The 12368-nt window shown below is 47.1% G+C and overlaps 1 protein-coding gene across 3 annotated transcripts in view; it reads left to right on the top strand.

Moving 5' to 3' along the window:
- The first annotated feature begins 815 nt into the window (after nucleotides 1-815).
- Nucleotides 816-12368, top strand: part of CLSTN1 (calsyntenin 1) — a 94774-nt gene continuing 83221 nt past the window's right edge. For 2 of the 3 annotated variants that reach the window (XM_039474034.2, XM_039474033.2), the window contains exon 1: nucleotides 817-1157. In XM_039474034.2, the coding sequence (XP_039329968.2) occupies nucleotides 1067-1157 (91 nt within the window). In that variant the 5' untranslated portion in view covers nucleotides 817-1066. Of the gene's footprint in view, nucleotides 1158-12368 lie in introns of all 3 variants that reach the window. The other variant, XM_039474035.2, reaches the window with a different exon arrangement.

The following is a 12368-nucleotide window of genomic DNA, read 5'->3' as shown; positions in this document are numbered from 1 at the left end:
AGGTGATCCGCCTGCCTCAGCCTCCCAAAGTGCTGGGATTACAGGAGTGAGCCACCTCTTTGTCTCCTGTATCCATACGGACCCCCGCATTTCTAAGAATCAGCATCACAGTATGTCACTGAGAAAGAGCGAACATAACAGCCGCCTTTGGAAAGTCACAAATAGATTCCTTCAGTGAATTCAGGACAGACTCCCCGGGGGCAGGTCCCAGGGCGGGAGCCGGGGCGACTCGTGCTGCGCGGCCTTCGACTGCTTGCCAGGCGCGTTTCACTGGCCTCGTCTCCTGGACCCTCTTTCGCGACACCTCTCATCCCCTTACTGGGCAGAAGAGGACGCCGAGGTTCTGGGAGGCCACGCGACCTGCCCGAAGTGACTCGGGCCTTGGGCCGCACTCGCCCGCCGGGGTGTGCGCTCCTGGGGGAGGGAGTGGGAAGGACGAGTCCTCGGGGTGGAGGAGGAGGCGCGGCCCCCGGGTACCGCTTGCCTGGCCTCAGGAGCCCGGGAGCGCGCGCGGGGACGCGGAGTTGAGGCTCTCGGGCGGCGGCCAGGAAAAGGGGTGCCGTCCCCCAGGCCCCACCCTGGGCCCCTCCCGGCCGCTCGGAACCCACCCCAGGCGCGTCCCCGCGGGTGCGCGCTCCAGGCGGGGCCGACGGGCTCGGAGGCGCGCGCTAGTTCCCGGGTCCGCCGCGCGCGCTCCCTCCTCCCCCGCCCCTCCCTGGCCCGCGCGCTCCCGGAGTCCATCGCGCGCGCGCCTCGCGTCGCTCCCCTTCCCCGCCCCTCCTGCCGCCACCCCGCCCCCGGCCGGGTACCCTCGCCGGACCCGAGAGAGAGCGCCGCCGCCATCTTAGTTGCTGCCGCTGCCTCCAGCAAGGCGCTGCTCCGAGGCGGGGAGGGCGGCGCGGCACGAGCGCGCGGCCCAGCGTCACGGCGGCGGCGGCTCCTCCTCGGACCCCGGAGCTCGCCGCGCAGCGGAGCAGCCGGCCCTGGGCCCCGAGAGCCCTGAGAGCCCCGAGAGCCCCGCTGGGCGTCCCGCGCGCCTCCCTGCCGCTCCCGCCCCGGGCCGGCGATGCTGCGCCGCCCCGCGCCCGCGCTGGCCCCGGCCGCCCGGCTGCTGCTGGCTGGGCTGCTGTGCGGCGGCGGGGTCTGGGCCGGGCGAGGTAAGCCCCGGGGCCGGGCGGGTGCGGGATTCGGGTCCGGGTGCGGGAGTCGGGCCGGGTGCTGGGATTCCAGCCGGAATGCGGGGAGTCGGGTCCAACCACAGGGAGCCGGGTCGGGGCGTGGGGTTCAGACTGGGGGTCGGGCGCGCGGGGCCGGGACGCAGGAGATTTGGGCACGCGCTGGGGGCGCCCCGGCGAAGCCAGGCTCGGTCCCGGGCGGGGCACCTGGGCCTGGGCGGCCCCCACTGCAGCCCATGGTGGTGGCTGCACTGATTTGAAGGGACGTGCAGACGGGCCGAAGGGTCAGTCCGCCCTGCTCTGCGGCGCCCGCAGCTGGGGCTGCACCCCTGGTGAGATGCTGTGTGTACGTGTTTGCTGTGCTCAGATGTGCATCAGGCGGGGGGTGCACGCACAGTTTTGGTGTGTGCTTACATAAGAGCCCACTCCTCCGCATCCCGTTTCCCAGATCCCGATTCTCTGCTGCTGCACCGCGGACACCACGACTTCGCTCCTTTCCGCCTCCTCCCAGGGTCCTTTAGACGTTGTCTGTTTCCAGCGGAGCCGAGGCTCAAACTTCTTGCTTCCCTCCCACCTTTTCACCCAAAGGTGAAATCGTGATGAGATTTGTGACCGCGGGCTCACCCAGTGTTAGACATCTCCGTCTCTGCTACCCCTGGTGCCTTGATGCAGTTTTTCTGACGGTCGTTTAGAACGTGGAGGGTTAGGTGTCCCCTACGGAAACGAGAAACCCCTCCGGTTCTTTAAGATTGTAGGACCGGAATCATTTTATGACTCGGTGGAAAGTAATATTTCTTGGGTAATTTATTAGTAGCGTTTAACCTTCATCCACTTAACCTTTTAAACCTTACATGCTCTTTGATATTGACTGGTCTTGCCAACGAAAAGCTTACGCATTGCAGATACAGTATTTGCTTCTGAGTGGATCTTGAAATCGTAAACATTTTCCTTGGCGTTAGAGCAAAGTAATCCAGGTGTAGTCTATAGAATCTACTGTAGGCTTAAATCTGTTCTGATTTTTTTTTTTTAATCAAAAGAAATGTTGGGGAGGATCGATAGAAATCTAGATGAAATGGTCATATTTGAATTTAGCAAGCTTTTAAAAAATTCTTATTTTCGCTTCCCTGGCGTGACATAAGGAGAGAAGTGTGGTGTTCACGAATTACAGGGCAGAGGCGACAAATGCATCTTTTTTTCCATGCTGCTTTCTTCACATCGAAGATGATAAACTTTGAATACTTCTTTTATTTCATTTCTAACACTCTGTTGACTCTGTCATGTTCAGATCTCAGTTACTAAGTATCTCATTGCTGGCCATTTGAGTTTAAAAAGCAACATCAAGTTAAGTTTGAAACGTTCTTTCCAGATGTGGGTTGGAGGTCTGAAATTCTAATATATCCAAGAGAAATGTCAAAGTTTTGCTTCTCTTGGGGAAAACCCACACATTTCAAAAATATGTGCTTGGATTGGGTATTTTGGGAACAGTTTAAGTATATTTAGTCAGTGATAACATTTCTTGTTAAAATTGGTGCTTTCTTAAATAGCACCTACATTTGTTAGTCATTATTTAATTACTTTGGTTACTTAAACAGCATACATTTCAGCTTTGAATGTCTTCATTACCCCAGACCGACAGAAATCTTGTGTGAAAGATGTGTTGACTGCTTGAGTCATTTGTAATTTTGCTTTCTCTTAAGTTTTTCTTGGTGCAGTTACAGTACTTCAAGATTCTTGTCTTCAGAATAAAGACATTTTACACATCAGTTATTTGGTTGCATTTTTTTTTTCAGGTTTCAAGTTAGAAATGTCTTGGAATTATACGAATTGCTTCTAAAATCAATTTCATTTTGAAATATAAGTGAATTTTCTATGTAAATTTACAGTTTGTGGAGACAACTTTCTTTGGGCTTATTTTAAGAGATGATCATTTCAACTAATATCTGATGTTTTTTACTGCTGTAAGGCAGTACGACATGAACTCCTGTTCATACTCTAGCTACCTTTAATAATGTTAATATTAGATTACGTACAGACTGCTGGAGAAAATGATAGATTTTCTAATATAAATTGCATCTTGAGTATTTTATAGAGATCCCCAAATTTTTCGCTTTAATTTTAGCTATGGTTCTCAACATTGAGTAGAGTCGGATGCAGTGGCTCAGGCCTGTAATCCCAGCACTTTGGGAGGCTGAGGAGGGTGGATCAGCTGAAGTAATGAGTTCAAGACCACCCTGGCCAACATGGTGAAACCCTGCTTCTAATAAAAATACAAAAATTAGCCGGGCATGCTGGCGGGCACCTGGAATCCCAGCTACTTAGGAGGCTGAGACAGGAGAATTTCTTGAACCTGGGAGGTGGAGGTTGCAGTGGGTCGAGATTGTGCCACTGCGCTCCAGCCTGGGTGACAGAGCAAGACTTTGTCTTAAAAAAAAAAAAAAAAAAAAAGGAGTAAACCAAAATATTAGAAGACATATCTGGCGTGCCCTGTAGGGTCATGTCTGCAGGCTACCTCCTTTTCTCCAGCACGGAGATCAGGAAACAGAACAGTGAAGCAGAGAAAATAGAAAGCTTATATGAATATTTAAAATATGCAAGCATGTAAAGCGTTTTGAAGCTGCATAAATAAAATTCACTGTTATTTTCTCATTTGCATACAGTGAGGCCTCTCTTCACCATTCTATCTGAAATCATTTCTCTTCCTGAATCCCTAAATCCTGTTTCCCTGCAACACTTTTTCTTTTTTGCATAGCACTTAGCCCGTTCCTAACATGCCTTGTTGTTTACTTATTGAATTGTTTATCGTCTGTTTCCCCTCAGTAGAACATATGCCCCAAGATGGAAGGGTGTCTGCTTTGCATATGTTTTCCATCACCACCAGCACACCGGAGGCATGCCAGTATTGTGTGATTGGATCAAAGAATGGATGGATGGATGGATAACATTTCAGTTTAGACAGCTTTACATCCTAATTTTCACTGCACAGATAAATGCTGTGTACTGAAAAAAATTACAAAATGTAACACAAATTCTTCTTTTTTTTTTTTTGAGAGGGAGTTTCGCTCTTGTTACCCAGGCTGGAGTGCAATGGCGCGATCTCGGCTCACGGCAACCTCCGCCTCCTGGGTTCAGGAAATTCTCCTGCCTCAGCCTCCTGAGTAGCTGGGATTACAGGCACGTGCCACCATGCCCAGCTAATTTTTTTTTTTTTTTTTTTTTTTGAGGCGGAGTTTCGCTCTTGTTACCCAGGCTGGTGTGCAATGGCGCAATCTTGGCTCACCGCAACCTCCGCCTCCCAGGTTCAAGCTATTCTCCTGCCTCAGCCTCCTGAGTAGCTGGGATTATAGGTGTGTGCTACCACGCCCAGCTAATTTTGTATTTTTAGTAGAGATGGGGGTTTATCCATGTTGGGCAGGCTGGTCTCGAACTCCTGACCTCAGGTGATCTGCCCACCTTGGCCTCCCAAAGTGCTGGGATTACAGGTGTGAGCCACCATGCCCAGCCAGGAATTCTTTTTCAAAAGGAAGGTTTAGGAGGTCATATCATACATTATCTGTGTCAGTATTTGATACATATATATATATATATATATATATATATATATTTTTTTTTTTTTTTTTTTTTTTTGAGACGGAGTTTCGCTTTTGTTACCCAGGCTGGAGTGCAATGGCGCGATCTCGGCTCACCGCAACCTCCGCCTCCTGGGTTCAGGCAATTCTCCTGCCTCAGCCTCCTGAGTAGCTGGGATTACAGGCACGCGCCACCATGCCCAGCTAATTTTTGTATTTTTAGTAGAGACGGTGTTTCACCATATTGACCAGGATGGTCTTGATCTGTTGACGTCGTGATCCACCTGCCTCTGCCTCCCAAAGTGCTGGGATTACAGGCGTGAGCCACTGCGCCCGGCCAGTATTTGATATTTAAGCCAAAAAGAGCAACTAATATTTTAGTCTTAGTTAAGAAGAATCTGACTAATAAATGAAATTTTCGTAAGATATAAAATATAATCATTACATTGAAACTAGAAAATGCTATAATTTCATAACACTAGGTGCAGGACTTAGTGAGCTTATTAAACCAAGTCTAAATGTTTTAAAAGGAGGAAGCCGAAGTATCTTAACATTTTAGAACAAAGGAAGAAAAAGGACTGAGTTATTTTTATTACTGCTTTCTGAGACAGGAATTTTTTTTTTTTTTTGATAGAGTTTTCATTTATAAGAGTTGAAACAAAATAGAAGATCTGATTATCCTAAAAAATTACCAGGACTCTATTATGTATTCTGGCTGATGTTTTAGATCATTAAAACTTGTTTTTTCAGTTGTCTTGATTTGGTATGAAGAGTTGCCTGAAGAATTGTGTCTTTATAAATGAAATTTAAAATGTGATTTGCTACAAAATACAGATTTGAGTAGTGTTTCAGGAATACAGCTTCAGGATTGGTGGAAATGATTGATGTGATGTCATGTTCTTGCATTTAAAAACCAACCAGCCAGGCGAGGTGGCTCATACCTGTAATCCCAGCACTTTGAGAGGCTGAGGTGGGTGGATCTTGTGGTCAGGAATTGGAGACCATCCTGTCTAACATGGTGAAACCCTGTCTGTACTAAAAATACAAAAATTAGCCGGACGTGGTGGCGTGCGTGCCTGTAGTCCTAGCTAACTGGGGAGGCTGAGGCAGGAGAATCAGTTGAACCCGGGAGGTGGAGGTTGCAGTGAGCTGAGATTACACCACTGTACTCCAGCCTGGCGACAGATCATACTTGTAATCCTAGCGCTTTGGGAGGCCAAGATGGGTGGATGGCTTGAGCCTAGGAGTTTGAGACCAGTCTGTGCAACATGGTGAAACCCCATCTCTACAAAAATACAAAAAAATTAGCTGGGCATGGTGCCGCATGCCTGTAGTCCCAGCTACTTGGGAGGCTGAGGCTGGATAATTGATTGTGCCTGGCAGGTCGAGGCTGCAGTGAGCCGAGGTCACGCCACTACATTCCATCCTGGGCGACAGAGCAAGACTCTGTCTCTAAAAACAAAAACCAACAGACCCTCAAAAGTGACATTTTGAGGCTATGCAAAGGCCACATACAGGAATCCTCAAACAGTGACAGCGTCCCCACTGTGTCAGCCTGACATACAATGCCCATTTTTTTCCCTGAGAGCTGCCCCCACCTAGGAACTAGAGTGCTGCTGTCAATTGTCTCTGATTTGATAAGTTCTTTCTCTCCTATGTTTCAGGCATATTTTTGCTTATTTTTTGATTTAGCTTTAGATTATTATTAGATTAAAAGTTTTCACAAGGTCTGTTACTGAAGTTTTCATTTTTAAAGGTTCTTGGCAGAGATTCACGTACTTCAAAGTAATGGAGTTTAGAGCAGCTTAGATACCCATAAAACATCTGAAAGTTGGCCAGGCACAGTGGCTCACGCCTGTATCCCAGCACTGTGGGAGGCCGAGGTGGGCGGATCACCTGAGGTTGGGAGTTCGAGACCAGCCTGACCAACATGGAGAAACCCTGTCTCTACCAAAAATACAAAATTAGCTGGGTATGATGGCAGCCTGTAATCCCAGCTACTTGGGATGCTGAGGCAGGAGAATTGCTTGAATTTGGGAGGCGGAGGTTGCCGAGATCGCGCCATTGCACTCCAGCCTGGGCAACAAGAGTGAAATTCCGTCTCAAATAAATAAATCTGAAAGTTAACTTTGGGGTCTAAGGAGAAAATAAAATTCAAGTCAGTGCATTTTATTATGTACTATTCTGATAAATGCTTGAAATTTATGGCAAAAAAAAAAAAAAAGATTAGGGATTATCCAAGAATTTTAACGATTTATTATCCTTGTTACTAATTCCAAAAGTAGTAAGAAACTGGCATGAGTTAGTCAAAGCATTTTAAAAGTAAACATAATCTGCTTAACACAAGGACTTTAATCCCCCAAATCATGAGTAACCCTAGTCTCCTATGAGCCCCTGCCTACATCGGTTCTCACTGTCCACTGAGAATGGAGTAGAGCCTGTCCTTTGCTGGGTTCTGTAGATGGAAAGACGACAGGGAAGCCTGCACACTGAGGCCACCAAGAATAAAAGACAGGAGTCTTTTCCCGATGGGAGGGAGCATCGGCTGGAGGTGCAGCTGAGAAGGGACACAGAGGACAAGCAGCTCTGGTGAAAATGTCAGGCCTGGGGCCCACAGTTTAACTATTAATACTCTGTCGTCTAAGTTTATCAATACTCAGGGCCAGGTTCCTGCACGTGCCAGGAGCCAGGCATAGAAGGGCCCCAGGGTCAGTTTAAAAACCTGTTGCCGGGCCGGGCACGGTGGCTCAAGCCTGTAATCCCAGCACTTTGGGAGGCCGAGGCGGGTGGATCACGAGGTCAGGAGGATCGAGACCATCCCGGTCAACATGGTGAAACCCTGTCTTTCCTAAAAAAAAAAAAAAAATACAAAAAATTAGCTGGGCATGGTGGCGCGTGCCTGTAATCCCAGCTACTCAGGAGGCTGAGGCAGGAGAATTGCCTGAACCCAGGAGGCGGAGGTTGCGGTGAGCCGAGATTGTGCCATTGCACTCCAGCCTGGGTAACAAGAGCGAAACTCCGTCTCAAAAAAAAAAAAAAAAAACCTGTTGCCAACCAGGAGAGGTGGCTCCCACCTGTAATCCCAGCACTTTGGGAAACTGAGAAGGGAGGATCATTTGAGGTCAGGAGTTTGAGACCAACCTGGCCAACATGGTGAAACCCCATCTGTACAAAAAATACAAAAATTAGCCAGGCATGTTGGTGGGCGCCTGTAGTCCGAGCTACTCAGGAAGCTGAGGCAGGAGAATCACTTGAACCCAGGAAGTGGAGGTTGCAGAGAGCCTAGAGTGTGGCACAGAACTCCAGCCTGGGTGACAGGGCAAGACTCTGTCTAAAAAAACAAAAACCTGTTGCCATCTTGAAATTTTTTTATAATTTTTGGGCCAGGTGCAGTGGCTCACGCCTGTAATCCTAGCACTTGGGAGGTCGAGGTAGGTGGACTGCCTGAACTCAGGTGTTTGAGACCACCCTGGGCAGCATGGTGAAACCCTGTCTCTACTAAAAGTACAAAAAATTAGCTGTGCTTGCTGGTGCATGTCTGTGATCCCAGCTACTTAGGAAGCTGAGGCATGAGAACTGCTTAAACCCAGGAGCAGGGTCAGGCACAGTGGCTCATGCCTGTAATCCCAGCACTTTGGGAGGCTCAGGCAGGCAGATCATCTGAGTTCAAAACCAGCCTGACCAACATGGAGAAACCCTGTCTCTACTAAAAATACAAAAATTAGCCAGGCATGGTGGCGCATGCCTGTGATCCCAGCTACCCAGGAGGCTGAGGCAGGAGAATCACTTAAACCCAGGAGGTGGAGGTTGCGGTGAGCGGAGATCACAGCATTACACTCCAGTCTAGGCAACTAGAAACTCTGTCTCAAAAAAAAAAAAACCCGGGAGGAGGAGACTGCAGTGACATCACACCACTGCACTCCACCCTGGGCAACAAAGCGATAATCTGTCTCAAAAAATACGTATATATTAATAGTTTTTGAACAAGGGGCCCCACACTTTCATTTTGCATTGGCCCCTTGGATCAATGCAGCTAGTCCAGTCAGTCTTCATCATTAACTACATCTGAAATATGCAAAGCTCAATGTGACTAGATTCTGCCTTTCAGATGGAATTAATTATATTCTTTTAAAGCCACTTAATAGACAACCTTATACAAATCATTCTAAAGTTTTACATTTCTTGAATTTAAATTTATGATATTCAACGTTTTTGAAGTGGTCCTCAAAAGAACTGTATAAGAAAAATTTTAGGCTGAGTATGGCGGCTCACTTCTGTAATCCTAGCACTTTGGGAGGCTGAGATGGGTGGATTGCTTGAATCCAGGAGGTTGAGACCATTCTGGGCAATATGGTAAAACCCTATCTCAAAAAAAAAAAAAAAAAAAAAAAAAGTTAGCCAGGCTTGGTGGTATGTGCCTGTAGTTCCAGCTACTCGTGAGGCTGAAGTGGGAGGATCGCTCGCACCCAGGAGGGAAGAGGTTGCAGTGAGCCGAGATCACACCACTGCACTCCAGCCTGAATGTCTTTGCTATGCTTTAAGTATGTAAACAAAGATGATACCCATTTTTAGTGAGTTTTAAAATTCACTTTGAATCTAGAGACATATTTCTAAGTGTTTTATATGTTTGAAGATTGGGTAAATGAAGAATAGTTATTAAATAAAATCAAAGGACTAGAAAAAATAATTTACTTTTTTTTTTTTTGAGGTGGAGTCTTGCTCTGTTCCCAGGCTGGAGTGCAGTGGTGTGATCTTGGTTCACTGCACCTCCGCCTCCCAGGTTCAAGCAATTCTCCTGCCTCAGCCTCCCGAGTAGCTGGGATTACAGGTGCATACCACCACACCTGGCTAAATCTCTTGATCTGGTCTTGTTCTTGTGACGTTATGATCCACCCACCTCAGCCTCCCAAAGTGTTGGGATTACAGGCTTGAGCCACTGAGCCGGGTCAATAATTTACTTTTTAACAAAGCACATATTTAGCCAAATAGCATAACAAAGATGTAGTGAATGAAGAAACGTCAGCTGGACATGGTAGCTCACGCCTGTAATCCCAGCACTTTTGGAAGGCCAAGTAGGGCAGATTGCTTGAGCCCAAGAGTTCAAGAACAGCCTGGGCAACATAGCAAGACCCTGTCTCTACAAAACTTTTAAAATTAGCCAGGTGCGTGGTGTGTACCTAGTCCCAGCTACTCAGGAGGCGGGAGGATTGCTTGAGCCCAGGGAGGTCGAGGCTGCAGTGAGTTGTGATTGCGCCACCACACTCCAGCCTGGGCAACAGAGCAAGATCCTATCTCAAAAAAAAAAAAAAAAAAAGTCATTTTCTTTTCTTTTTTTTTGGGGATGGAGTTTCACTCTTGTTACCCAGGTTGGAGTGCAATGGCACGATCTTGGCTTACCACAACCTCCGCCTCCTGAGTTCAAGCAATTCTCCTGCCTTAGCCTGCTGAGTAGCTGGCATTACAGGCATGTGCCACCTAATTTTTTGTATTTTTAGTAGAGATGGGGTTTCACCATGTTGACCAGGATAGTCTTGATCTCTTAACCTTGTGATCCACCCGCCTCGGCCTCCCAAAGTGCTGGGATTACAGGCTTGAGCCACCGTGCCGGCAAAAAAGTCATTTTCTAAACTAGTTGTAGTTTGAGAATTCTCGTGTTTTTCAGTCTCTTTCATTAAACCCTGCTCCTGGAACGTGGACATTGACTCTGCGTGTGACTGTGTGGGTGTCCCCAAACACTGCCTGTGCAGCCCTGTGCTAGGCTCATTCCTGAGAAATCCTCAGAAATCAAGACCTAGGTCTTAAATGCTCTCAGCCTGTCTTATTGTGTGAGGTGGTAAAAACAAAGGGCTGCAGGGCTGGATGCCTGCGAAAATACGAAGGGGTGGTGAACATGAGTCCTAAGGCAAGCTGACGAAACGCTCAGCGTTTTTAAGAAAAGGGTTCCTCTGTGAGCTAGCAAGAGCCCCAGACCAGTAGAGTTCAAACAGGGGCTGAATGAGCAACACACACAGACACATGAGGAAACGTCTGTTTTACAGAGAAAGCTATTTAAAGTATAGAGGAAAGAACTCTCAAAGTTCCTTTCAATTCTAAGTCTAAAGTCCTGGATAGAAATTCTATGAGACACAATGGCAAAGGAAGGACTTGGTTGGATGAAATGCCAATTTGCACCTAGACTAGGAAAAATTCAGCAACTTAAAATTCTATTAGAATTTATTAAATAGGCTGGGCGCAGTGGCTCATGCCTGTAATCCCAACACTTTGGGAGGCTGAGTTGGGCAGATCACAAGGTCAGGAGTTCAAGACCAGCCTGGCCAACACAGTGATACCCTGTCTCTACTAAAAATACAAAAATTAGCTGGGCATGGTGGTGGGTGCCTGTAATCCCAGCTACTCGGGAGGCTGGGGCTGGAAAATCGCTTGAACCCAGGAGGCGAAGGTTGCAGTGAGCTGAGATGATACCACTGCACTCCAGCCTGGATGACAGAGCTAGACTCCATCTCAAAAAACAAAAAAAAAAATCTAATAAACTAGAAAACTGTGAAATGAATATTTGATTAGAAAGATGCTAAGTGATTATGGAGGTCAAGTGGATGTAAGATGATGCAGCCACTTCGTACAACCAACCAGTAGTTCCTCAAAATGTTAAACTCAGGCTGGGCTCATGCCTGTAATCCTAGCACTTTGGGAGGCGAAGGCGGGTGGATCACTTGAGGTCAGAAGTTGGAGACCAGCCTGGCCAACATGGTGAAACCCTGTTTCAACTAAAAATACAAAAGATAGCCAGGCATGGTGGCAGGAGCCTATAATCCCAGCTACTCGGGAGGCTGAGGCAGGAGAATCACTTGAACCCAGGAGGTGGAGGCTTCAGTGAGCCAAGATCCCACCACTGCACTCCAGCCTGGGCAACAGAGTGAGACTCCATCTCAAAAAATTTTTTAAAATTTGAAAAGTTAAACCTAAGAGTTACCCTAAGACCCAACAATTCCACTTGGGTATATACCTAAGAGAAATGAAAACATATGTCCTCACAAATTCCTGTACAAAAATGTTCACAGTAATACTTTCCAAAATAGCTGCAAAGTGGAAATAACCCAAATTTCCACCAATGAGTAAATGGATAAACAGTATGTGGTGTATCCCTGCAAGGATATATTATTTACCTATGAAAAGAAACAATGTTCTGATACATGTTACAACATGGATGAACCTTGAAGACATCATACTAAGCAAAGTAAACTAGTCACAAAAGGCCACATATATGATTCCATTGATACGAAATGTCCAAAATAAGCAAATCCATAGACAGAAGGCAGACTAGTGGCTGCCAAGGGATGGAGGAAGAGGGAGATGGAGAGTGAGCGGTACAGGTATGGATGGGGTTATTTTTGGGGGTGATGAAAGTGTTCTGAAATTAGATAGTGGTAATGGTTGCACACCTTTGGGAATATACTAAAGTCACTGAATTGCATACCTTAAAAGGTTGAATTGTATGGTATGTGAATTATATATCTCAGTAAAGCCACTTAAAAAAGGAGTGGATGCACAAAAAGGTGGTCTTTTTCTTTCTTTTTCTTTCTTTTTTTTTGAGACAGAGTCTCGCTCTGTCTCCCAGGCTGGCTGGAGT

This window comes from Saimiri boliviensis, chromosome 11, assembly GCF_048565385.1.
Source record: "Saimiri boliviensis isolate mSaiBol1 chromosome 11, mSaiBol1.pri, whole genome shotgun sequence".
NCBI lineage: Eukaryota > Metazoa > Chordata > Mammalia > Primates > Cebidae > Saimiri > Saimiri boliviensis.
This window is presented reverse-complemented; position numbering and strand designations above follow the sequence as displayed.